The sequence below is a fragment of the Sus scrofa genome, chromosome 10, assembly GCF_054392235.1.
Source record: "Sus scrofa isolate SSC_HxYL_T2T_F1_AM1 chromosome 10, Sscrofa_HxYL_maternal_Yorkshire_Landrace_v2.0, whole genome shotgun sequence".
Lineage (NCBI taxonomy): Eukaryota > Metazoa > Chordata > Mammalia > Artiodactyla > Suidae > Sus > Sus scrofa.
In genome coordinates this window covers 77,259,778-77,287,266 of record NC_139392.1, presented here as the reverse complement: position 1 = coordinate 77,287,266, position 27,489 = coordinate 77,259,778, and the positions used below count along the sequence as shown (strand labels likewise).

The following is a 27,489-nucleotide window of genomic DNA, read 5'->3' as shown; positions in this document are numbered from 1 at the left end:
GTTATTAGTATCCCAGCTTACACACTTAGCAACTATGTGAAGTAAGATTTCTAAATTTAAAAAGTTATCACTGAGGAGTTCCTATTGTGGTGCAGTGGAAACAAATCTGACTAGCATCCGTGAAGATGTGGGTTTGATCCCTGGCCTCGCTCAGTGGGTTGGGGATCCCACGTTGCTGTGGCTGTGCTGTGGCGCAGGCCAGCAACTACAGCTCCAATTCGACCCCTAGCCTGGGAACCTCCATATGCTGCAGGTGCGGCCCTAAAAAGCAAAAAAAATAGCTATCACTGAGACTTTGTGTTAAAAAGTCTGATGGGAGAAAGGTAGAAGAAAAACAGGAAGGAAAGAAGGAGACAATAGTTTCCTCCTCAACACCAGAGGTCAGATACCAACACACTAACTTCTGCAGCTTTGGGGACAGTCATTGGGGAACTATGCCAAGTGAAGGTACCTTTATTCAACACTTTTACTCAACAAACACTCGCATTCCTACTATGTACCATGCACTTAGTGGGCACTGAAAATGAACAATGAAAGACAGTTTCCACTCTCAGTGATCTTCGTTCTTAAAGTAACACATTAAAACATTTTTCAATAACCATAATGAATAGTCCCAGTATGTAGGTAAGTTTTACTTCAAACATTCTAATGACCAATGCTTGATAAAAGATATACTCATCTTGCTTATTTTTCCAGTTTCCTGTATCAGATCTGCGTTACTGCCATCACCTCCCAGGAACAGATAAGTGTATTAGGAAGCAGAAAGTCTCTACCCATTTACTGCAGTTGCTCTGCTTCACTGTCTCCAAAATATCAGCAGGGGTTTTCTGGGAGAGCATCCGGCAAAGAGCCCAACTGCATCTTTCAGCAACTGTGAAACAGCGACCTACTCCACCTTATACAAAATAATCCTTTCAAACACTTGAAAATTTGAACATACTGAAACCTATCACTTGCTCCCCCTAACAAAAAGTTTCAAGTTTTTTCAACCTTTCCAAAGAAAAATCATAGTTATACACACACACATATATATATCCTTGTCATCACTGTTCTTTCTTTCTGGGGGTCCCCCGTGTTTCATTTTGTCCTATTTACTCAGAGGATCCTGGAGCCCTTCCTGCCCATGTCTCTCAACTGTCCAATTAAAAGGAACAAAATAAATATATTCTTTTAACCTGTTACTGGCAACATATAGAACCATTTGCAGTTAATTTTGTGTGTACGTGTATACACGTATGTATTTTTTTATATTAGGAAACACTGCCCATAATAGCAAACTACAAATAACTTGGTAATTTTATTACAATTAGTGTTGATAGAATAAAGTTATTTTAATAGGACAAACACATAGGCAGCAAACCATAGGTAGCCACATACTAGCAAAGTGAGTGTGTTTAGGGGAATGCATAATTTACATTTCAGCCATGGTACATATACGTGTCAAATCTAGCTACTGGAAAAGTACATCCCTTTTGGGGACTCTTAATATCATAATATGATATATGTCCAGGGTACTGAGCATGAGCTTCCGTTTTAAGGGTTTCTCCACACAGCAGCAGAAGAAAAAGCCCAGGTCCTGCCCAGTTTGGAATCTGTGAGGAGACCTTCCCCACACTGAAGAGAAAGGCTAACTGGAAATAAAGCACCCGCCAACCCAGAGGCTACCATTGTGCAAACTAAACAGAAGCAGGGGTGGCGGATGGGGGGACCAATCTCTAAGAAGTGGCTAGAGGCCAAACTTCACATAGAGATAAAACAACAACCACCTTCTCTCCAAGATCTCAGAAAAATCTCCGGTAATGATATCTGAAGGTCAATAAACATGAAATAGTCAAACATCCGCATAATAATAATAATAATACCAGAGAAACCCCCATAAAACACTGAGCTAGAACGAGCAGGAAAAAAAAAAAAAGAAAGAAAAATAGACCCACAGGACTCCTGATAACAGAATCACCAGAGATTATAAAATAACTCTGCTTATCATGTCTGAAGAAACTTTTTAAGTAAGCATAAAATTGATAAAGAGGAAATTGTAAGAAGTGATCAAGCATATCTGATGCACTACCCTAAGGAACTTTTTTAATTAATTTTTTTTCTGCAGGTATTCTTTATTTTATTTTTTTATAATGAACTTCTAATAATCAAAATTTAACCATTAAAAAAAATAATAACCCTAGGAGTTCCCATCGTGGCTCAGTGGAAATGAATCTGACTAGTATCCATGAGGATGCAGGTTCGATCCCTGGCCTTGCTCAGTGGGCTAAGGATCCAGCGTTGCTGTGAGTGTGAGCTGCAGATGCAGCTCAGATCCCTAGTTGCTGTGGCTGTGGTACAGGCGGCAGCTACAGCTTTGATTCGACCCCTAGCCTTGGAACCTCCATGCCATGGGTGCGAACACACACAAAATAAATAAAGAAAGAAAGAAAGAAAGAAATGAAAAATTTTTAAAAAACCACCAACAGCTAAGAACAGCTAAGAAGGAAATTATTGGATATATACAGGAAGAAATTACCTAAAATGTAGCCCACAAAGACAGACAGACAGACACACATACAGAAGGTAAATTTAGGAGCCATGCATGTAGAACAAGAAAATCTAACATACGTTCAACTAGAGCCTCAGAAGAGAGCACTGAGCAACAGAGGGACACAGGTAATATGTGAGGAGATGTTGACTGAAAATTTCCTAGACCCATGATAGACATCCATCCCCAGACCCAAGAAGCTCAATGAACCTCAAACAAGAAAAATAAGAATAAATCCTTGCCTAGAATCATCACTACAAAATAGCCAAACATCAACAAAACAGAGACAATCTTAAAAGTAAAAAAATGTTTGCCTTCAAAGGATCAATAAACCAAAAATACGAGAAAGAAGTCCAGGGAGCCCCATGTCTAGCACTGCTTTTCGCCTTGAGGCAAATGCTACTTCCGAAGTAAAGGCTGAGACTGAGAAGCTGTGCACAGCCTCCCTTGGTCTCAAAGGGTCGGGGAGACAAAAGTGGGTGCTGGGGGCCAGCCTGTGCTTCCCGCTGGGGCCTCCAAAGGAATACAGCCTGCGAGCAGGGTGATGAAGGAGAAGCCCAGGGCCGTCAGGATGCCAGCGAGCTGCTCAGACTGCCTCGGGAGAACTGCACAGGGGCAAAGGTGACTGGCAGCCCCAGCTTGCACCCACCACCACGTTCACAGAGGGGACATACTGCTCCCCGCCCACAGCAGAAGCCCTTTATTAAGGGGCAGTGCAAGTTTGGGGATGCCTCTCTGGCCTTCTCAGAACTGTGCTGCTGTCTGAGGTCCTTCGGACCAAGTCCTTCCTTATCTCTCTTCTTTCACGGATGTCAGACCTGCACCACAGGCGGAAAGCTTCCTCCTCCTTCCCCGCTCCCTTCCACCGGCACCCCCTCAATAAATCTCCGCGTGTCTAATTGTGTCTTGCCACTGTTTCCGTCTTGGTATCTGCTTCTCAGAGAACCCAAAGTGATACGCCAAATACCAAAAAAACCAAGGTCCACCTCTATGGGAAAGCATTCTCTGAACAGAGATGCAAAAATCTAAATAAAATAGAAAATCAGATCTGGTAATATATAAAAAGTAATACGCTTTAGGAAGAATCTTGGTTTATGCAGTAATGCAAAGCTGGTTAACATTTAAAAAATAAGTTAATATAATTCACTATATTAAGAGATTAAAGGAGGAAAAAAAACCAAAGGATTATCCCAAAGGATGCAGAAAAATTCAGAACTCATTCATGAGAGAGATACACCACATTAATAGATTGGAAGATTCAATATTTCATATATCTTCACATATTCAAATACTTACAAAAGATGTAGTGCCAATCAAAAGTCCAGCAAGATTTGTGCGTGTGTCTGTGTGCTACTGTAAATGGATAAGAACAGCCAATTCAATCTTGAAAACAAAATAAGACTTACTCTACCTAATAGCAATACTTATTATATACCTACAGTCATTAAGATCACAGCCTTGTTGCAAAGAAAGTGACCAATGGAACAGAAGAGAGTTTGGCAGACTCTCCTATAAAGGGCCAGATGGTACATATTTTATTTAGCCTTTGCAGGACTTGTATAGACTCTCGCATATTTTTCTTTTTTTAAAACAATCCTTTAAAAATACAGAATAATTCTTAGTTTGAAAGTTGTACAAAGATGAGCCACAGGCCAACCCCTAGCATAAAATAATGTCCAGAAATAGAATTGTTACATACACAGACACTTTATGATCAAGGTGCTATTACAGAGCGGCAGAAAACATACAGACTTTTCACTAAACAGTACCAGACCAGATGCACATGGGGAAAAAATTAACCTTGCTCCTTTATCACATGTAAAAACCATCAATTACAGTTGAATTATAGGTTTAATTGTGAATGACAAAAAAAAAGCAGCATCTTGGAAGCTAACACAGGATAAAACCTTTATGACCACGGAATAGAAAAAAAATTTCTTCCATAGCACTCAAAGTATTAACTATAAAAGGAAAGACTGATAATTTGGACTACATTAAAATTAGGAACTTCTCATTATCAGAATTACTAATAAGAAATTGAAAGGCAAGTCACAGTTGAATATCTGCTATACATATAACTAACAAAATTTTCATTAAGAATAAAGACTCCTATAAGTTAATTATTTTAAAAAGGACTAATAATTAGCAGCAACTGGAATTCTCCTACCCTGTTGGTGGGTGTGTGAACTGATATAAGCACTTTGGAAAACTTTTCAGCAGTATCTACTCAATTGACTCTATGCATACCTGTGACTTGGTAATGCTGCTCCTAGACATACAACCGGCTAGAACTGAATACATACATGCACAAAGTACATGAAATAAGGGTGTCACGGTTGCACTGTTTGAAATAGCTAAACACTGGGGAAAAAAAAAATCTAAATTTTTATCAACAGTAGACTGAATTCCTAAACCGGATCTGGTCTTCTTGTTTTAAATCAACTTTATTATAACTTACCCAGGATAATGTATACCCACATTTAAATGCACAGTTCGTAACGTTTTGACAAATACATACACCCAAACAGCCACTGACACAATCAAGATAGAAACCATTTCCAGCAAGCCAAGAACTTCCCTTACACCCCTTCCCAGTCAATTCAGGTGACCATAGATTTGTTTAGATTTACCTTTTACTGAGTTTCACATAAATGGAATCAGACGATATCACTAATGAAAATGAGGTGGATGGGAAAAGCATGAGCAATAAAAACAGGTAAATTAGATTTCATCAAAATTTAAAATTTTGTGTATCAAAGGACATTATCAAGAAAATAAGAAGTTCCCACTGTGGTGCAGTGGGTTAAGAACCTGACCTCAGTGGCTCAGGTCACTGAGGAAGCGCAGGTTCAATTCCCCAGCCCAGTGGGTTAAGGATCCAGCATGGCCACAGCTGCAGGTTCAGATTCACTCTCTGGCCTGGGTACTTCCATAGGTCGCAGATGTGGCTACATAATTTTTTTTTTTTTTTTTAAGGGAGAAAAGAAAGAAAGAGGGAAAGAAAGGAAGGCAACCTATAGAATGAGAATACATACGCAAATCATGTATCTGATACGGACCTAGTGTCCAGAATATATAAAGAACAGTTACAACTTAAAAACAGAAAGACGAACAGCCCAATTAAAAAATGGGCAATGGATTTGAATAGATACCACTCCAAAGATATAAAAATGGCTAAGAAGCCCATGAAAAGATGCTCAACGTCATTCGTTATTAAGGAAATGCCAAGCCAACCAAGATGAGACAGCACCTTACACTCACTAGGTTGGCTGTAGTACACAAATGGAAAATAACACATGCTGGTGAGGATGTGGAGACACTGGGGTCCTCATATCCTGCTGATGGAAATGTAAAAACGGTGCAACTGCTACGGAAAACAGTCCTTCCTCAAAATGTTAAAAACAGAATTACTGTATGACCCAGCAATTCAACCCCTAGGTATATACCTCAAAGAATTAAAAACAGCAACACAAACAAATACTTGTACATGCATGATCATGGCAGCGCTAATCACAACAGTCAAAAGGTGGAAAGAGCTCAAATGTCCATCAAATGGATGAATGGACAAACTGTGGTATACAGATACCATGTAATATTATCCAGTCAGAAAAAGGAATGAAATATTTATATCGGCAACACACGGACAAACCTCAAAAACATTACACTAAGTGGGAGAAGCTATATGAAAAAGGTTACACATTCTATGATTCCATTTATATGAAACATCCAGAATAGGTTAAGTCCAGGGGGACAGAAAACAGGTCAGTGGTTGCCAGGGACTTAGGGGAGAAGAGAACAGCGAATGACTGCTCACTGGACATGGGTTTCCTTCTGGGGTGAAGGGATGTTTGGGAACTAGATAGAGGGAGCACACTGCATACACGTACTTTCATTCTGTACTAGATGTCACTGAATTGTCCACTTTAAAATGGTGAATTTTGTAGTTCCCATTGTGGAGCAGTGGTTAACGAATTCAACTAGGAACCACGAGGTTGCAGGTTCGCTCTCTGGCCTTGCTCAGTGGGTTAAGGATCTGGCGTTGTTGCCGTGAGCTGTGGTGTGGGTCGCAGACGCTGCTCGGATCCCGAATTGCTGTGGCTCTGGCGTAGGCCGGTGGCTACAGCTCTGATTAGACCCCTAGCCTGGGAACCACCATATGCCTCGGGAGCAGCCCTAGAAAAGGCAAAAAAAATAAATAAATTTAAAAAATAAAATAAAATGGTGAATTTTATATTAAGTGAATTCCAACTCAATAAAAGAAATGTTTCTGAGACTGATCCATGATGCCGTGTATAGTCCATTATAAGAATATACCACAATTTGGTCATCAATTCATGGGCTGATTAATATTTAGGTCTAATCAATCCAGTTTATTTAATATAAGTAACCAACTATGAATATTTTTCTATAAATATTTTTAAAGGCATGTTTCACTGATTTGGGGTAAATACCTAAAGGTGCCTCATTTCACAAAAATAAGTCTAAAAAAAGTGTTATCAGTCATAATATAACTGAAATCAAAGCTGAAAACCAGGTGCAGGCATTAAAGCAATGATGCTTTAATCCTTAAGCTCAGCAGATTCAAGACAATAGTACATGTTCAATTACAAAGATAAAGAAGAAAACTAAACAACAAGGATGATATGTTAATACTATGTTAGCAAAACTATTATCTGAAAATTGAATCAGTCATCTTTCAACTGCCTTGATTTTCAAGGGAACCGAACTCTCTTTCTCAGGCATTTTCAGGAATGAATTACCTGAGAGTGAAAGGGCTATCTGAGAAGCCGGGGCAAAAATTGAGAGGAAACCCTAGAATGAGATTGCCTGAGTTTGTAGTCCAACTATGCCACTTGATAGTTACTTAAACATGTTGGCCCTCCGTTTCCTCATCTTAAAAATAGGTGATAATATCTACCCCAGAAAGTTGTTCTGATGATCAAATGAGTTAATCTACAGAGTATGCTGGAGCAGCGTCTGGTGCCTTATGAGCGGGCTGCTGCCAGCATCACCTGCCACCGCCGCCACCACCATCATCGTCATTATCACGGATCGTCAGTCATGACGTCCACGTTCTAAAATATCTTTAAGGAGTTCCCTGGTGGCCTAGCCATTACGGATCTGGCATTGTCATTGTTGTGGCTCAGGTCACACTGCTCTGGCACAGATTTTATCCCTGGCCCGGGAACCTCCGTCTGCCACGGGAGCAGCCAAATAAATAAAATATCCTTAAGACAGTTTAAGATATCTGTGGTTGTTCAACTGAACAGCACTGAAAGTTAACAAAAACATGCAACTATTAACAAGAACGTACTATATAGCACAGGAAAATCTACACAATAGTTTTTAATAACCTATATGGGAAAAAAGAATAGACATATTTATATGTATGACTGATTTACTTTACTGTCCCCCCAAACTAACACAACATTGTAAATCAATTATACTCCAATAAAATTGTTTCAAACATGCAAGTAATTCGGGTATTTACCTAGCTACCAGAGAAACTCAAAACTCAAATAATTTACTGTCAATACAGTTAAAAATGGATCCTTAGGAGTTCCCGTTGTGGCTCAGTGGTTAACGAATTCAACTAGGAACCATGAAGTTTCAGGTTTGATCCCTGGCCTTGCTCAGTGGGTTAAGGATCCGGCGTTGCTGTGAGCTGTGGTATAGGTCGCAGACTCGGCTTGGATCCCAAGTTGCTGCCGATGGCCATGGCTCCAATTCGACCCCTAGCCTGGGAACCTCCACATGCCGCAGGAGTGGCCCAAGAAATGGCAAAAAAGACCAAAAAAAAAAAAAAAAAAAGGATCCTAAGAGGTTCAGTTAATGTTCCTCCCCAAATATGGCCTAAGTTCCGTGGAGCCTACACAGTTAGCTTTGCTACATTTCAAAAGTAACATGAACACAGTTCTGACAATCCACCCCTATAGACCTCCGACCTACCCAAAATAAGAATTTCTTCTTCCATCCGATTTTCAGGTCCCTATTTTAATGTTCTATTATCCTGAGGGAACAGGTTTCCAACCTATTAGTGGAAATCAATAGCATAAAGTAGACCCAATTTTCTCAGCTTTGCAGAACTTACCTCTTCATTAAACTGAGGAACATTTGCTCTCTAAACATAGCGAGTGCTGGTCATTACACGATGAACTAAGCCAATTAGATTTCTTTCCCGGGAACTGGGAATTATGATGGTGAGAGAGGAACGAGGAAGATATAGTCAGGGTTGTACTGCCTACACTGGTCAGCACCTGGGACAATCGAGTATCATCAAAATCAACTGTGAAAACCATTTAAATCATTCTGTAAACAGAAGAGTTTGGGCCTCTGGAAGATCATATGCCAAGATTATTTTGTTGTTGTTGTTATTTCTCTGTATTTACTTAATAGCTTTCCAGGTCCTAATTCTGGTGTCTTGAGCACCCTGGGTGCTCTAGAGCACCTGACTTTCAGTGTGGAGATGCCCTGTAGGATTTTTAGGATTAACACATCTTTCCTCGGGTGGCTTGAAGGAGGAGTTCTCTTTCTTGCCACTAAAACATCGTTCATTAGAAAATCGTAACACAGACTAGACAGCTGTTTGGTTAGAAATGACTGCAATCACAAAATAGAAATGTTTCCTACTGGAGTTTCTGCTGTGGCACAGTGGGTTAAGGATCTGGCATGGTTTCTGCAGAAGCTTGGGGTTGCTGCTAAAGCACATGTTCAATCTCCAGCCTGGGAACTTCCATAAACCACAGGTGTGTGTGTGTGGGGGGGGGAAGTTTACTAAGAAAGTTTACAGAATTCTCAGAGTTCTCTTTTCCTATTAACATGCTTGAATATAAACTTTTTTTTTTTTTTTTTTTTTTTTTTAAAGAACCACATCTGTGGCATGTGAAAGTTCCCTGGCTAGGGGTCAAATCAGAACTACAGCTGCCAGCCTACACCACAGCCACAGAGACTCGGGATCTTTAACCCACTGAGCGAGGCCAGGGATGGAACCCGCATCATCATGGATCTCAGTTGGGTTCGTTAACCGCTGAGCCACGGAGGGAACTCCCACTTGAATATAAACTTTAACGCAAATGTGGAAATCCAACAGTTATTAAAGCACCTAACAAAATAATATACACATTTTAGAAATAATGGTAGTTACAAACCTTCAATTTTTCTTTTTTTTTTCCTTTTTAATGGCCACATCCTTAGCATATAGAAATTTCCCAGGCAGGGACTGAATCCATACTTCCAACAGTGACCAGAGCCACTGCAGTCAGATTCTTAACCTACTGCGCCACACTGGGAACTACAACCTTCAATTACTCTTTTTTTTTTTTTTTTTTAGGTTCCCAGGCTAGGGGTCAAATCAGAGCTAAAGCTGCCAGCCTACGCATGCCATAGCCACAGCAATGCCACATGTGTGACCTATGCTGCAGCTCATGGCAATGCCAGATCCTTAACCCACTGAGTGGGGTCAGGGATCGAACCCATATCCTCACAGATATTAGTCAGGTTCATTTCTGCTCAGCCACAATGGGAACTCCCAACCTTCAATTATTCTTAATTTGATTATTTATGAATTTTTGATTTAAGAGATAATAGGATGTAAGCAAGACAGCAATTATCCGTCAGCATTATTATCAACAAGAAATATTTTTCTACCTTACTGGCCTTTTTTTGGTAAACAATATCTGCATTATAGTGCCAAAAACTAACTAAGGAGGAAAAAAAAAAAATCTTTAAAACACAAGAGAGTACAAAATACAAAATACATACAAAATATGAGAAATAATATATAACAGAATGGAAAAGTTGGGTAAAGAGAATAGTTAGAAATCAAGTGGCAAAAGAGATTCCACTACGTTGCCAAAAGGAAAAAACACCAAAACAATTTCTTTAGACTGTTGAACAAAATTTTGGCAACTAGCAGGATCTCTTAGGAGCTTGAATAAAATTCTGGCAATTATTTTCTCTCCAGTGATTCTAGGCTCTGATTTGGGTCATTACACTGGAGGCAGGAATTCCATTTCATTAAAACAAAACTCATATAAAAGAATTTCATAATCTCAGTACACTTGAAAATAAGTCAGAAAAGGAAAAGAGACTGTAAAATAAATATCTAAACATTCAGTTGAATCAAAAGATTACATGAAGTCTGTTTTCTAAATAGTTTGTGTTTTAAAAATGGATCTATAAATAATTGCTTGCAAAGAGTTCCCGTTGTGGTGCATCGGAAACAAATCTGACTAGGAACCATGAGGTTGCAGGGTTCGATCCCTGGCCCCACTCAGTGGGTTAAGGATCTGGCATTGCTGTGGCTGTGGTGTAGGCCGGCAGCTGTAGCTCTGATTCAACCTCTAGCCTGGGAAGCTCCACATGCCACAAGTATGGCCCTGAAAAGCAAAAAACAAAACAAAGACCACCCCCCCAAAAAAAATTGCTCACAAGTCAAAAGAAATTTTTTCACATAGAATATGTTCTGATAGATGATCTGATCAGTTGAATTGAAATGGAATGAATCAGGGATTCTAAACGTTAGCCTGTGCCTCCTGCTGCCAACTGGGAAGACAAAAGCAAGCCTGGCCGGGGTGCGGAGGTGGGGGCAAAAGGACACCTCACATGAGGAACTCTTTATTTATTTATTTTTGTCTTTTTTCCATTTCTTGGGCCGCTCCCGCGGCATATGGAGGTTCCAGGCTAGGGGTCGAATTGGAGCTGTAGCCACCGGCCTACACCAGAGCCACAGCAACGTGGGATCCGAGCCGCGTCTGCAACCTACACCACAGCTCACAGCAACGCCAGATCTTTAACCCACTGAGCAAGGGCAGGCATCGAACCCGCAACCTCATGGTTCCTAGTTGGATTTGTTAACCACTGTGCCACGACGGGACCTCCAGGAACTCTTTAAAGGCACTTAACTTTCCAGATCCACTGCCAGCCACGTGTTCAGAACTGAGTAACAAGCAACGGTTGCTCCTGTAAGGTGTCGGGAGCGGGGCGGGGGGCTCTAAACTTAGTGTTTCCCTGACATTTGTGTGAATTCCTTGCCCTTAAATCTTCACAAATATGGAACAGGTTTCCTTGTTTTTAACTTCAACATAGAGACATCTCACAGAGTTCATTTCCTAACATCGTAAACATACCCTATATTTATCTCCTAATTCTTGACGCTACATAAGCCAAGCTATTAAGTCAACAGAAGTAAGATGGCAGAGTACAAAGGAGATGGATTTCAGAGCCGTGCACGCCTGATTTCGAAGTCCAGTTCTGTCACTTAGCGGTGTGATCTGCGACAAGTTACTCTCCACCTTGCTCAGCCTCAGTTTCCTCATCTACAAAATTGGAACACTACCTCACACCTCTCAGCATTACAGTGAGGCTTAAACAGGGTAATAACATATATTATGATTCCTGGTAGAGACTAAGTCCCCAATCATATGTTAATTTCTACCACCCTTCAAAAAATAAAAAAACAAGCTGTTCTCCTTCCAAGTATGCTGAAAGTATATCATATTTTAAATTTTATTTTATTTATCTCTTTAGGGCCGCACCTACAGCATATGGAAGTTCCCAGGCTAGGGGTTGAATTGGAACTACAGCTGCCATCCTACGCCACAGCCACAGCAACTCGGAAACTGAGCCACTTCCGCAACCTACACCACAGCTCGTGACAATGCTGGATCCTTAACCCACTGAGCAAGGCCAGGGATCGAATCTGCGTCCTCATGGATGCTGGTCAGATTCATTTCCACTGAGCCATGACAGAAATTCCAAAAGTATATCATAAAATAATTTCTTTAGGCATTTGCAGAGCTTTTCATATTCTTCTTGTTACGAAGAAAACATACAGATGTTCTGGACTTTATAATCTTACTTTGATGGACCTTGTTTCGCAGGAGTTAAGATGCTTGAATTTGTATTTCTCTTATTTTAAAACCTTAGTTATCTTCAATAAGTAATGCTGGGAAAACTGGACAGCTACGTGTAAAAGAATGAAATTAGAACACTCTCTAACACCATGCACAAAAATAAACTCAAAAGGGATTAAAGACCTAGACAGAAGACCAGATACTATGAAACACTTAACAGCAAAGGAAACCATAAATAAAACAAGAATGCAACTCACAGAATGGGAGAAAATATTTGCAAATGAAATGACTAACAAAGGATTAATCTCCAAAATATACCAACAACTCATGCAGCTAAATATATTAAAAAAATAAAACCCAATCAAAAAATGGGCAGAAGAAACTAAATAGACATTTCTACAAAGAAGACATACAGATGGAAAAAAAAAAAAAAACCACCACATGAAAAGATCTCAACATCACTAATTACTAGAGAAATGCAAATCAAAACAACGAGGTACCATCTCACACCAGTCAGAATTATCAAAAAGTCTACAAACAGGAATTCCCATGTGGCTCAATGGTTAACGAATCTGACTAGGAACCCTGAGGTTGCAGGTTCGATCCCTGGCATTGCTCAGTGGGTTAAGGATCCGGCATTGCTGTGAGCTGTGGTGTAGGTTGCAGATGCAGATCCCAAGTTGCTGTGGCTCTGGCATAGGCCAGCGGCTACAGCTCTGATTGAACCCCTAGCTTGGGAACCTCCATATGCTGCGGGTGCAGCCCTAAAAAAGACCAAAAAACAAAACAAAACAAAACAAAACAAAAAGTCTACAAACAATAAATGCTGGAGAGGTTGTGGAGAAAAGAGAACCCTCTTACACTGTTGGTAGGAATGTACCCTGGTGCAGTCACTATGGAAAACTGTATGGAGACGCCTCAAAAAGCTTAATATGGAACTACCATATGATCCAACAATCCCACTCCTGGGCATCTATCCAGAGAAAACCTCAATTCAAGAACATGCCTGCACCCCAGTGTTCACTGCAGCACTATGTACAACAGCCAAGACATGGAAGCAACCTATGTCCATCTAGAGGAGTGGATAAAGAAGATGTGGCACATATATACAGTGGAATATTACTCATCCACAAAAAAAGAACGAAATAATGCCACTTGTAGCAACATGGATGGACCTAGAAATTCTCATACCAAGTGAAGTAAGACAGAGAAAGACAAATACATGACATCACTAACACGTGGAATCTTAACAAAAATGACACAAAAGAACTTACAAAACAGAAACAGACTCAGATTTTGAAACCAAATTCACGGTTACCAAAGGGGAAATGTTGGGAAGCGGGGGATAAATTAGAGGTCGGGGATGACATATACACACTATTATAAATAAAATAGGTAACAAGCACCTATTGTAGAGCATAGGGTAATCTACTCAATACTATGTAATAACCTGCATGGGAAAAGAATCTGACAAAGAATGGATATATGTAAATGTATCACTGATATACTCTGATGTATGCCTGAAACTAACAGCTTTCTAAGTCAACCATATTCCAATAAAATTTATTCAAAAAATAAATAGAAAAAACTGTACTTCAAAAAAAAAAACCCCGCCTTAGTTATATTGTGGGTTTTGGGTTTTTTGCTTTTTAGGGCTGCACCTGCGGCATATGGAAGTTCCCAGGCTAGGAGTCGAATCGGAGCTACATATTCTGGCCTCCACCACAGCCACAGCCATGCAGGATCCGAGCTGCGTCTGTGACCTACAGCACAGCTCACAGCAACACAGGATCCTTAACTGACTTCGCGAGGTCAGGGACTAAACCAGCATCCTCATGGATCCTAGTCGGATTTGTCTCCGCCACAATGGGAACTCCCAGTTAGATTGTGTTTATTTTAATTCTTCTATTAGTCTTTTTAATTTTTTTTTTAAGGGCTGCACCCTAGCTTGACTCCCAAGCTAGGAGTCAAACTGGAACTGCAGTGCTGGCCTACACCACAGCACAACACCACCTGATGTAAGCCATGTCTGAGACCAACACCACAGCTCATGGAAAATGCTGGATCCTTAACCTACTGCAAGGCCAGGGATCAAACCTGCATCCTTAAGGATGTTAGTTGGCTTCGTTACTGCTCAGCCACAATGGGAACTCCTATTAGTCCTTTAAATTAAGTAGTTTGTTAACTGAGCTTATAATTATTCTCTCCCCAATCTGGTTAGATTCCTGATGTTAAGTTTATTGCATTTCAAATATTTAATGTTTTAAAACCTTGTAAGCTATTTTCTAGTTTCTCTTCTAGTTATTAATATATTATTCTTCTTAAGCTGTAATGTTTGTCCTGCTTATCTTTATTCCTTCATTGACAACATGCAATGCCAAGAGAATGGTTAATGTCAACTACAGTGGTAACTCTAATTCACATCAAAAGTTTGTTCTGAAGGATAATAATTATTAAAAACCACTGGAGACAAAAAAAAAAAAAAAAAAAAAGGAGTTCCCGTCATGGCGCGCAGTGGTTAACGAATCCGACTAGGAACCATGAGGTTGCAGGTTCGGTCCCTGCCCTTGCTCAGTGGGTTAACGATCTGGTGTTGCCGTGAGCTGTGGTGTAGGTTGCAGACGCGGCTCGGATCCTGCGTTGCTGTGGCTCTGGCGTAGGCTGGCGGCTACAGCTCCGATTCAACCCCTAGCCTGGGAACCTCCATATGCCGCGGGAGCAGCCCAAAGAAATAGCAAAAAGACAAAAAGACAAAAAAAAAAAAAAAAAAAAAACCACTGGATATGTAGTCTTGAATATCCATTCTTCTAAATGGTCTGAGTATCGTCACCAGATCAAGCCAGACTCTTGGAGACGTGTACACCTGGGACAACATTTTGGTGCCCATCACTATAATCCAAGGTTTCTCAACTCTGATACTATTAATATTGGGGGCCAGATAATTCTTTGTTGAGGGGAGGGGAGCTGTCCTGTGCACTGCAGGACTCTCGCCAGCATCTCTGACCGCCCCCTCCTATGTGCTAGCAGCACACCCTCCCTCCATCCCCCAGATGTGACAATAAAAAACATCTACCGACGTTGCCATGTGGTCCCTAGGGAGAAAACTGTCCCCAGTTGAGAAGCTCTTTACATTAATTGGACCACGGGGTTTTGAAATCAGCTTACATTGAAGGATGTATTAAAAAAATAGTCACGTAAAGGGATGCTATTGAGGATATTATCTGCTATGTTACTCTTTGTTTTTCATTAGGAGGAACCATAGGAGAAATCTGTCTCAGACTTCGGTGCAAACTGGAAGTTGCTTTTTTATGGATGATGTGTGTCCTTAAGTTATTATCTTCCCTCCCTCCTTCCTTCCTCTTTTTTGCCACTGCAAAAGCTCAAAAGCAAACTTATAGCCCATCTTTGATAAGTATAAAATCTACATATGCACTCAGGTATACACAAAACCTCCAGAATATCATTTAAATTCATCTCCCCCCATGAGCTTTTTAATCTCATTTTTATCTTCGCATGTGACTACAAACCCTTATTTTGAATAAGATTAAATATAAATTAATAGGAGTTCCCGTTGTGGCTCAGCAGTAACGAAGCCAACTAGTATCCATAAAAATGCGGTTCAATCCCTGGCTTCATTAGGTGGGTTAAGTATCCGGGGTTGCAGTGAACCGTGGTGTAGGTTGCAGATGAGGTTTGGATCCAGCATTGCTGTGGCTATGGTGTAGGCCAGCAACTGCAGCTCTGATTCCACCCCTAGCCTGGGAACTTCCATATGCTGTATGAGTGGCCCTAAAAACCAAAATATATATACACATATATATATAAATTAATAAACACAATAGTATTTAAATAGTCATTTTCCCCAGATGACACCCCTTAGTCTCCCTTTATCCTGCCTCTCCAAACCTCCTTCTGTTAGATCTAGATCTTCAAGTTTTCCCTTACAAATGTTTAAGTCTGTTCACTCCAATCAAAGCATATAACGAAATCTGCTCACTTCAGTGAGCTATGCCAGATAGAGAACCATCTGCATAGTCAAGTTTTACAACCAAGTCCTTCTACATTTATTAGAAGTACATTCCTCCCAGTGGAAACTAAAACATGGGAGGCATGAACCTCTAGGTGCTGTGTGTCTGGTAGGTTGTGGGGCATCGGGACCTCATTCTGTGGGATAAGGGGGAGATAAAGGACCCACATCTTTCTCTTGTTGACACAGGTTTTGTCAGCTTTCCCTTCCCCACCAAGGCCAAGGAACATTTGGAATCCATCCTGAGCCTGGTGTGTGACAGATGGTGACACAGGAGTGGCCCATCTTGCACAACGGTAACAACTATAAAACAGGGTCCCACCCGCCCCCCACGCTCAGATTATTTTTGATGGTGCTAAAAGAAACCATTATCCTCTCATTTTAACCCTTGATATAACTATTCCAAGACTTCAAATCAGATACAGGTATTACAAAGGTTCATCTACAGAGGACTAGATAAACAATTTATGGTATGGTCTTGCAAGGGAAAACCACTCAGAAAAAAAGAGAAGGTAATATTATTAGTACCTACAGGTACAATATGGTGAATATCAAAAATATGCCAAGTGAAAGATACAAGAGTATACATTGTATTATTCTGTTTCTAAGAAATTCTAGAGGAGACAAAACTCATCCATTGTGGCAGGAAGCAAATCAGTGATTGTCTAGGGCCAGCAAAGTTTTAATAGCAAAGCTGCATGGTGGAACTTTACAGAATGATGGAAGGGTTCTCTTTGGTATCACGTTGTGATTGGAAATGGCAGTTTTCCAAGTTATGTATTTATCAAAACCAAACCTTAACAGTACACTTAAACCACGTGCAAATGTGGTATTCTTGAAAAAAAATGCCTAACTTCAAACTAATGATAACGTCAAAACAAAACCCAATTGAAGGACATTCTACAAAACAACTGACCAGTACTGCTGGGAAGCATCAAGGCAGTGAATGACAAGCAAAGGCCGAGGCGCTCTCACAGGCTAGAAGCACCAAGGGCACAGGACAAGTGGATGCCATGTGGGACTCGGGAACAGCAAAGGGGCAAAATCCAAATAAATTCTGCAGCTTACATGGGCGGATCAGACTGACGCTGGTGTCTTAATTTTGTTACCTGAACCATAGTTCTACGTTGCCGTGAGCTGAGTCTACGACCTACACCACAGCTCACGGCACCTATGTTCTAACATTAATGGAAACCGAATGAAAGCTACATGTAAACTCTTCACTATTTTTACACTTTAAAACATCTAAAGTTATCAAGAAATAAGTTTTTAGAATGGATGTGTATAACTTTTAACTATTAAAGTTCATATGAAATTAAAACCAAAAAATGGCAGTTTTTAAGAAATAACCCTATCCTCAGGCTGATTTTCCCTTTAAGCTCATTAAATATAATGTTTAAATCAAGAGTAAAACCAATATAAGAACCAAAACACTCTACTTCTCAATATTTGAATGAATAAATCAGATAAAACACACACCAAATTTTTTTTAAATCACTAAATTTAAAAGATTATCAATTGAATACAAATCTCAGAATTACCTCTCTCAGAATCATAGGACGTTTCCTCACATAATACATACCTGATGATAAAAATCATTACGTGTTCATCTGATGAGACAATGGAAAGCATAAAATTTTGGAGGCTACAGTAAATACACTTAATTTTCATGGCTCTCACATCGAAGGACTGTTATATAAATGGACTCCAAAACTACAGCATTTCATTTACTATTACTTAAAGAACGGAAGAAAAGCGGTAGAGAAACATTCAGAGAAAAATTAAAACTTTTATAACATACCTCCTCTGTTCCCATTTTCTTCATCCTACAAAAGAAAAAAATACATATTCATGTATGAATATATTTATAACTGGTGAAGGCACAGCAAGGCTCAATTCAATTCGAACTGCTCTCCCCGAAAGGTGCCAACTGCAATCTCGTAACAGTGCCTTTTGCCAGAAGAATCAGGTTCTCACAAATGGTGGCAGGAAGGTTGTGGGTAAAGCCAACTTACGAGGGGGACCCTGGAAGTTCAGTTTCTGACATACTGAGTCTAAGATGTCTAAAACAGACATTCAAGGAGAGCTTCCAGGAGGAGGCAGCTGCACAGATGAACCTAGTTTTTGGAAGAGGGGGCCAGGCCAGTCATCACTTATGTGCTGTATCTTAAAAAAAAAATGTGTCTTTAGGAATTCCTTGGTGGTCTAGCAGTTAAGAATCCAGTGTTGTCACTAGAGTGGTGCAGGTCACGGCTATGGTGAGGGTTCGATTCCCGGCCCAGGAACTTCTGCATGTGGTGGGTGCGGCCAAAAAAAAAAACATGCCTAGAGGGGCTGTTACAGGACCCAGAATTGTCTTTGTATAAATTGGTTCCAAATTGCTATATACTTAATTTCTTGTAGTCGATGTTGAGTTTTATAGCTCACTGCTACCAGGCTGTCTTGCTGCATGTTATCTACCTCTAGGTGGGAAATGAGAAAAGCAGCTTTGAAAAACTAGCATAAAAGTACATTTATTCAAATATTTGTTGAGCCTCTATCAAATGAAAACTATAATGTACTATGGAAAGAAAAACACATCTAGTGAAGGGCTGATAATTTGTTACATAATTTTTGACCTTTATTTTGGCTGCTCAAATATATATTTTTTTTCCTGGTTATAAGCTCTGTTCTGAGACTGCCAAGGTTGCTAGCCATGTAACTATAAGAAAGACATTGTTGTATTAATTGCACATTTTCTGAAAGTTATACAGAATTAATTTTTATACACTCCTTTGAAAAGAATGAACATATTTTCATAATTGAAAAGATTTCCATTTATATTTTCCACATAAAATTTATAAGACTGAGACCTATTTTCAAGAAACCTGTGCTAAATAATAGCATTAATAGCTGAGGTTTCCTGAGCAATTACTGCCTGCCAAGTCCTGTCCTGTTTTACACGCATTGTTATCACTTAATCAACACAACCGCCTGTAAGGAAGGTGCTGTCTCGGTCTGTTAGGAGACTCACCCAAGGTCACAGAGCTAACAAGGACCAGAGAAGGGACTCAAACCCAGGCCCTTTTGACTGCAAAGACTGTCCTGTTAACAGTTACATGGCGGTACTACAATTTCTAGAGATATTTTCCAGTAATAACATTTTATACCTGTGTTTGGTAAAATTATCATAAAAATTTGTACTATATATATGTCATCATGACCCAGAGCTCTTCTTCAAAACAAAACTAAAGAACAAAGACAAAAAAATTTTTTTAATATGCAATTAAAGAAAGGGACTTATTTATTATTTATTTTTTGGCTACACCTGCAGCATATGGAAGTTCCTGGGCTAGGGATGGAATTGGAGCTGCAGCTGCAGGCCTACACCACAGCCACAGCAATGTTGCATCTGAGTCACATCTGCGCCTTACGCTGTAGCTTGCATCAACACTGTATCTTTAACCCTGAGGGAGGGAGGCCAGGGATGGAACCCGCATCCTCATGGATACTATGCCAGGTTCCCAAACCACTGAGCCACAATGGGAACTTCAAGAAAGGGACTCTTAAAAATTTTCAGTTACTCTCTTATGTGACCTAAAACCTAAGTAATACTATTTAAGGCATTTAAGATAAAGTAGATTCTTAGGGAGTTCAGTTCAACTCTTTTATATATTTCAGGAACACCAAACTGGTACATTTTAATTCCAAAGCTAACAATTATTCATAATTCTTAAAAACTCTTCAGTATTTTTAAAAGCTTATTAAGACATCTTACTGGAAAGAAATATTTAGCAAAGATATAATAAAAAGAGTGTGGTCTCCAGAAACAATTTGACATTATATTTTAAAAGACAGCCCTAAATTCAAAGAGTTTTAGAATTAGAAAGGATTTTGTGTTTTCTTTTTTTTTTTTTTTTTTTTTTTTGTCTTTTTGCTATTTCTTGGGCCGCTCCCGCGGCATATGGAGGGTCCCAGGCTAGGGGTCGAATCGGAGCTGTAGCCACCGGCCTACGCCAGAGCCACAGCAACGTGGGATCCGAGCCGCGTCTGCAACCTACACCACAGCTCACGGCAACGCCAGATCGTTAACCCATTGAGCAAGGCCAGGGATCGAACCCGCAACCTCATGGTTCCTAGTCGGATTTGTTAACCACTGAGCCATGACGGGAACTAGAGGATTTTGTGTTTTCTAATCTTCTAGCTCCATTCCCTCAAATTAGAATGGAAATCTCGAGGCCAAAAAAAAAAAAAAAAAAAAAAAAAAAAAAGTTAAGGGGCTGGGCCAAAGTCTCCCAAGTCTTCTGAATGTCATTATGTCCATTACACTGCTATCTAATGGTTAAGCATTAGGCATTCACACTGGCCAAGTTCAAATCCTTGGTCCACCGCTTACTCCATATATGACTCAGACCAATTTCCACATCTGTTACATGGGGCTAAAAATAAAGTGAGATAATGCTCATAAAGAACCGTAAAGAGAAGGGAACAAGTCTCAGTATTTCAGCTGCCATTATGATTATTCCATGCCACCTCTTATTAGACCCTATTACTATATGCTGAAGCATATTCATGTCATTCAGTCTAGTGACAAGCTGTGTTTTTAAACTCTGACTTGCCATCATATTAAATGATACTGAAAGTATCCGTCTAATTCCAGTAACTTTTTATAATTGTCCAAATATTTAGCAAACTATTTCCTCTGCATAGTCTGCTCAGAAAACTCACCACCCTTCTAGACGCTAGAAAAATAGCTATGTACTAGAAAAAATAGAATCAAGTTTAGAATTAGACATTCTTTTAAAAAAGATTTGGAATTCATAATCAGTATGATCTTTCAGAGGAGATTAAAGTATCTGGTTCAGAGAGTAGAAAAATATCTAAAAATTTGGAAAAATATAATAACAGTGTAAATATAAACTAATTCTTTTAAGACAGAAGGAAGGCAGGATGAGAAGAAGACAAGAAGGAGACAGGAATTGCCTTGCATTCTTCTTTAATTACTTCTCTTACCTTATATGAAAATTGAATTGCAGACTCGGGGGGATAAACAATAAAATGCCTCAATGTGAAACCGAAGCCTTGAGATGTTCTTTTCAACATAACTGTTTTGGGACCTGGCCAGGAGAATGTTTCATCTTCGGATGGTGATACAGTTTCACTCTGTTCTTTTCCATCTTTACTTTTTGATACCTAAAGTGAAAAGATGATTAAAAGTTAACTATAGGACACAATATACTTCATCACTTGGGGGAAAAAATATGTGTAAAAATATAATACCTGAGGCACAGACAGAAACTCAGTGGAGAAAAAGAACCATATTCTGATGCATATGTGGTATAACAAGTCATAAAGAGGATCAAAAAACTCAACTTTTTTTCTACTAGAAAGGGAGGCTATAAAAAGTTAATCAGAAGCAAGAAAGAACTCTTGAAAATGAGAAATATAATGGCTAAAATGTTAAATGCAATAAAAGGAATGAAAGATAACACGAAGAAAATCTCAGAGAGCTCTAAGGACTAGGAAACAGAAACTATGAAAGAAGAGACAGGAAACTCTTGCCGAGTAAGAACACAAAAAACTGTTATGAGTCCAACAGCAGCAAAGGATATTAGAAAGTAAGAGATAAGGCTTTGGGTTCTGAGCACAACCTCGGTATCCACATAGATAACCCTTCTAATATCCTGACTTTCCAGTCTTTGCTCCCCCCCAAACCACCACCACCCCGGCCCTCACGGCCCCCTGTCCTCACTTCCCTCATAAGCCAGTTTTGACTCAGTCCTTTGCCTTTCTCTCACTTCCTCAAAGTTGCCTAAGAAAACCCAACTCTGGCTAAATCAACATCGTCTGCTCTGGACCTGCATCTAGGCTGTCGAATTTTTTATGCAGAAAAACAAAAAATTAAGCCAACTGCTTTCAATCTAAGTTCCCGATGGGGAGTTCCCTTCGCGGCTCAGTGGTTAACGAACCTGACTAGTAACCATGAGGTTGTGGGTTCAATCCCTGGCCTCGCTCAGTGAGTTAAGAATCCGGTGTTGCCGGGAGCTGTGCTGTAGGTCACAGACGTGGCTCAGATCTGTGTTGCTGCGGCTGTGGTGTAGGCGGGCAGCTACAGCTCCGATTCACCCCCTACCCTGGGAACCTCCATATGCCCCGAGTGTGGCCCCCAAAAGACTAACAATAATAACAACCTCAGGAGAGTCTTCAGTGTGGTCTGGCCATGCTAACAGGGTCTCCCCATCCCTTCATTCCAGACGACTGTTTCTTCCCTTCCCCCACCCTCACTTGTAGCTAACAACCCTGCTTTCATTGCACAAAACCACGCAAGCAAGAAAACGAGAACTTAGTGACCAGCCATCCACCCTGCAGCTGGAGCACGCTCTCTGGTTTTCCCTCTGGACAATGGCTGAACCTCCCATTGGCCCACAGCCCCACCACTTATGTGCTAGACCCCGTTCCTCTTCCTAGACCAAGACATGGTCCCAGCAAGTCCCCTGCCCCCCCGCCGGCTCTCATGCATCATCTGTTTTCTCTTCGCTACATCATTCCCATCCCCTGTGTGTACATTTCCTAAGTTCTTTCATCTTAAAACATGACAGAAATTCTCTCTTGACCACAGCCCTCTCCAGCTTCCACTTTGTTGTTCTGCTTATCTTCAGAGCGAAACCCCTTGGAAGTTGTCTGCAGCTGCTATCTCCAATTCTTCCTCTCCCATTTATCTCGTAAATCTCCTTAAATCAGACTTTGGCCTCCGTAATTCCCTGGAACTGCTCCTGTCAAGGTCAACAATGGCTTCTACATCGCTGAACGGAATGGTCACTTCTCAGCTCTCGTCTTCCGTGACCTGTCAGTGGGTAAGGGATTACTTCCTTCTTGAAAAACGTTTCCATGGGACTTCCTACACTGATCTGAATTTCCTCCTACCCCTGGGGTCCTTCTGCTCAGTCTCTCTGTGGCTTCATCTGCTCGACTTGTGAGTTTAGGAGCACCTGGGACTCAGCCCAGGGACCCTTCTACCTCGACTCTGGCGGGTGGTGATCTCTAGCCCAGTGTGCATCTCTAGCCCAGACATCTCCCCAATCTAACAGACACCTCAAACTTAACATGTCTACTTTGCTGCTCAGATTTTGTATTCAATTACAACTCCAAGTTCACCTCAGCAGTTTTGAAATGTCACCTTCATCCAATGACAAATACTTGAATATGCTTGATTCCATTACATTTTAAATTACACTCCACTAGTGAATCATGCCTGTTCTTCCACAATGATTTACTTTAGAAGAAGGTGTTTAAACCTAAATAATCCTCCTGGAGGCAATTTTTCAAGAGACTTCTAAATCCTGAACACTTTCATCATAAGTCAATACCTAGGCTATTACTAGTGAGCCATTCATCAACTTCATTTTCTTTTCCATTTGGGAAGGCAGCTAGATAGTAATATTTCGCCACCAAACTTGCAGCAGAAGAGGTTGTGGCTGAGTCTTAGTCAATGGAATGGAAGTATTATCGGTTTTTTTTTTTTTTGGTCATTTTAGAGTTGCACCGAGGCATATGGAGGTTCCCAGGTTAGGTGTTGAATCGGAGCTACAGCTGCTGGCCTGCACCACAGTCACAGCAACGCAGGATCCGAGCCACATCTTGGACCTACACCACTGCTCACATCAACCCAGATCCTTAACCCACTGAGCAAGGCCAGGGATGAAAACTGAGTTCTCATGGATGCCAGTCATATTCATTTCCGCTGAGCCAGGACAGTTACTCTGGAAGTATAATAAATATCTAAAAGTGAACAGCATTTCTACCTACACACGGACAATACACCTGGAAATTGAAAAATTTAAAATACCACTTAAAATGTGAAATACTTGGAGTTCCCGTCGTGGCGCAGTGGTTAACGAACCTGACTAGGAACCATGAGGTTGCGGGTTCGGTCCCTGCCCTTACTCAGTGGGTTAACAATCTGGCGTTGCTGTGAGCTGTGGTGCAGGTTGCAGACGCAGCTCGGATCCCATGTTGCTGTGGCTCTGGCGTAGGCCGGTGGCTGCAGCTCCGATTGGACCCCTAGCCTGGGAATCTCCACATGCCACGGGAGCAGCCCAAGAAATAGCAAAAAGACAAAAAAAAAAAAAAAAAAAAAAAAAAAAAAAGTGAAATACTTTGGGATAAATGTGACAACAGATTTGTCAGACCTATAAAGTGGAACTCCAAAGCACTGCTGAGGAATTAAAGAATATCTAAAGAGGAGTTCCCATCGTGGCTCAGAGGTTGACGAATCCGACTATGAACCGTGAGGTTGCGGGTTCGATCCCTGACCTTATTCACTGGGTTAAGGATCTGGCATTGCCATGAGCTATGGCATAGGTCACAGATGCGGCTTGGATTCCGGGTTGCTGTGGCTCTGGCGTAGGCCAGCAGCTGTAGCTCCAATTCAACACCTAACCTGGGAACCTCCATATGCCTCGGGTGCAACTCTAAAAAGACAAAAAAAAAAAAAGACTATCTAAAGAGGGTATGCCATGTTGGTGGTTCAGAAGACTCAGTATGGTTATAATGTCAACTCCCCAGACTGATCCACATTCCATGAAATCCCAATCAAAACCCTAGGAGATTTTTGTGTACAAGTTGATAAGCTGTTTCTACAATTTACTTTGAAATGAAAAAGACCTAAATAGCAAAACTAACTTTGAAAAAGAACAGAACTGAGGTACTTACACTGCAAGACTCCAGATAAAGCTACAGCAAACAAGACTCTGAGCTACCGAGGGAGACTCTGTACACTTGAAGCTCGGTTCTCATAAATGCATTTTACTCTGTCTCCCCTTCTAAGATTTGGAGATTTGGAGGGGGAGGGGGGAATAATATCAAAAACCAACATGAGAGAATCACGTGGAGTCTCGAAGAACTGCAAAATCGATCACATGACCTGGCAGAATTTGTATCATAAAAATTGTTACTCTAGGCTTAATTAGCCAAACAGTTTAGCTAAGCTCTAGGGAGTGACTGGATCCTTCTCTGAAGATCCAAATGAGGGAATTGTTTTATATATGCACGCAAGTTCATTCTCTTTTCCTCTCTCCCCGCCCCCACCCATTCAGTAAATATTTACTGACCGCCACTTTGTCCTCAACACAATGGGGATACAAGGATGAATGAAATACGCAGTTTGTTTAATTAAGCTTCTTATTTTTGAGATAAGCATAGATTCCCATGCAGTTGTAAAAAAAAAATAAAACAAAGAGACCCCATGGAATCTTTATGTAGATTCTCTCAAGAGTTAACCTCTTGGAAAACCACAGTACAGTATCACAACCAGAATTCTGACATAGATACAATCCATCCATCTTATTCAGAGTTCACCAGTTTCGCTTGTACTCATGTGTGTGGGTGTGTGGGTGTGTGTGCAGTTCTCTGCAGACTGATCACATGTGCAGGTTTGTGTTTCCACCACAGGCAAGATACAGAACACTTCCATCACCAGTGAAGAGCCCCACCGCTGTCCCTTCATCACCATGTCCACTTGTCACTTCTCCTCTCACCCACTCCCTAACCCTAGACAACAACTAATGTGCTCCATATTGCTATCATTTTGTCATTTCAAGAATATTAGATCAATGGAATCATACAGTCTGTAAACTTTCGGGGTTTTTTTTTCCCCACTCAGCATAATTCCCTAGAGATTCATGCAGCATGTTGCCTGTATTAATTTGCTTCTCTTCGTTGTGGAGTAGTAGTCCACAGTATGGATGTACCGCAGTGCATTTTAAGGACATCCAGATGTTGCTAGTTTTTGATAATTATGAAAAATGTGTTGTGAACATACACGTACAGGTGTGTATTAACGTATTTTCCATGTGTCTGGGATAAATGTTCAAGAGTGCTGTTGCTGGGTTTTATGTATGGTAATTGCATGTTCAGTTTTTTTAAGAAACTGCCCAACTTTCCCAGAGTGACTGTTCCATTTTAAATTTCCACCAGCCATGTATATAAGTGATCCAGTTTCTCTGGGCTCTTTTTTTTTTTTTTTTTTTTTTGCTTTTTAGGGCCACACTCATGGGATATGGAACTTTCCAGGCTAAGGGTCGGATCAAGCTGCAGCTGCCGGCCTACACCACAGCCATGGCAACGCAGGATCTGAGCCACCTCTGCGACCTACACCATAGTTCACAGCAATACCGGATCCTTAACTCACTGATCGAGGCCAGGGATCAAACCTGTATCCTCATGGACCCTAGCTGGGTTCATTAACCACTGAGCCACGAAGGGAACTCCCTCTCTCTGCATTCTTGATGGCTTTTGGTTATTGTCGTTATTTCACCAGTGTGATAGGTGTGTGGTGATATCCTGTTGTGGTAATATTTGCGTTTCCCTCATGGCCAACGATGAACCCCTTTTCATGTGCTTCGCTGCCATCTCCTAATGTAATTTCACAGCATGAAAGAATTTTCTTCTTCTTGTCTTTTTGCCATTTCTTGGGCCACTCCCGTGGCATATGGAGGTTCCCAGGCTAGGGGTCTAATCAGAGCTGTAGCTGCCAGCCTATGCCAGAGCCAGAGCAACGCAGGATCCGAGCTGCGTCTGCAACCTACACCTCAGCTCACGGCAACGCCGGATGGTTAACCAACTGAGCAAGGGCAGGGATCGAACCCGAAACCTCATGGTTCTCTAGTCGGATTCGTTAACCACTGCGCCACGACGGGAACTCCACAGCTTGAAAGAATTTTTAAGATTTCATCAGAGTTCCCATTGTGGCAGAGTTCCCCTGGTGGCACAGCGGAAACAAATCTGATTCCTGGACCTGCTCAGTGGATTAAGAATCCAGCATTGCCGTGATCTGTGGTGGACAGATGCGGCTCGGATCCCGTGTTGCTGTGGTGTAGGCTGGCAGCTGTAGCTCTGATTAGACCTCTAGCCTGGGAACTTCCATAAGCCGAGGGTGCGGCCCTAAAAAGCAAAAAAAAAAAAAAAAAAAAAAAAAAGATTTAATCAATATAAGCAAACCCCTTCCTATTACACTCGAGGATACTGAGACCCAGATTAGGCAAGTGATTTGTCCACGATTACTGCTGGCTACTATCAGGATAAAAATTAAAGTCACGGTTTCC

The 27,489-nt window shown here is 40.8% G+C and overlaps 1 protein-coding gene across 13 annotated transcripts in view; it reads right to left on the bottom strand.

The window, feature by feature from the left end:
- The window catches only part of ARHGAP21 (Rho GTPase activating protein 21), a 139,323-nt gene that overhangs the window by 66,699 nt on the left and 45,135 nt on the right, over positions 1 to 27,489 (bottom strand). For all 13 annotated transcript variants that reach the window (XR_014818001.1, XR_014817997.1, XR_014817998.1 and 10 more), the window contains exons 2-3: positions 21,401 to 21,580; positions 18,210 to 18,234 (exon numbers count right to left, since the gene is read on the bottom strand). Coding sequence is in view for 8 of the 13 variants with exons in the window: in XM_084980314.1 (XP_084836440.1) it covers positions 18,210 to 18,234; positions 21,401 to 21,580 (205 nt within the window). In the remaining 5 variants the exon portion in view is untranslated. The remainder of the gene's footprint in view (positions 1 to 18,209; positions 18,235 to 21,400; positions 21,581 to 27,489) is intronic.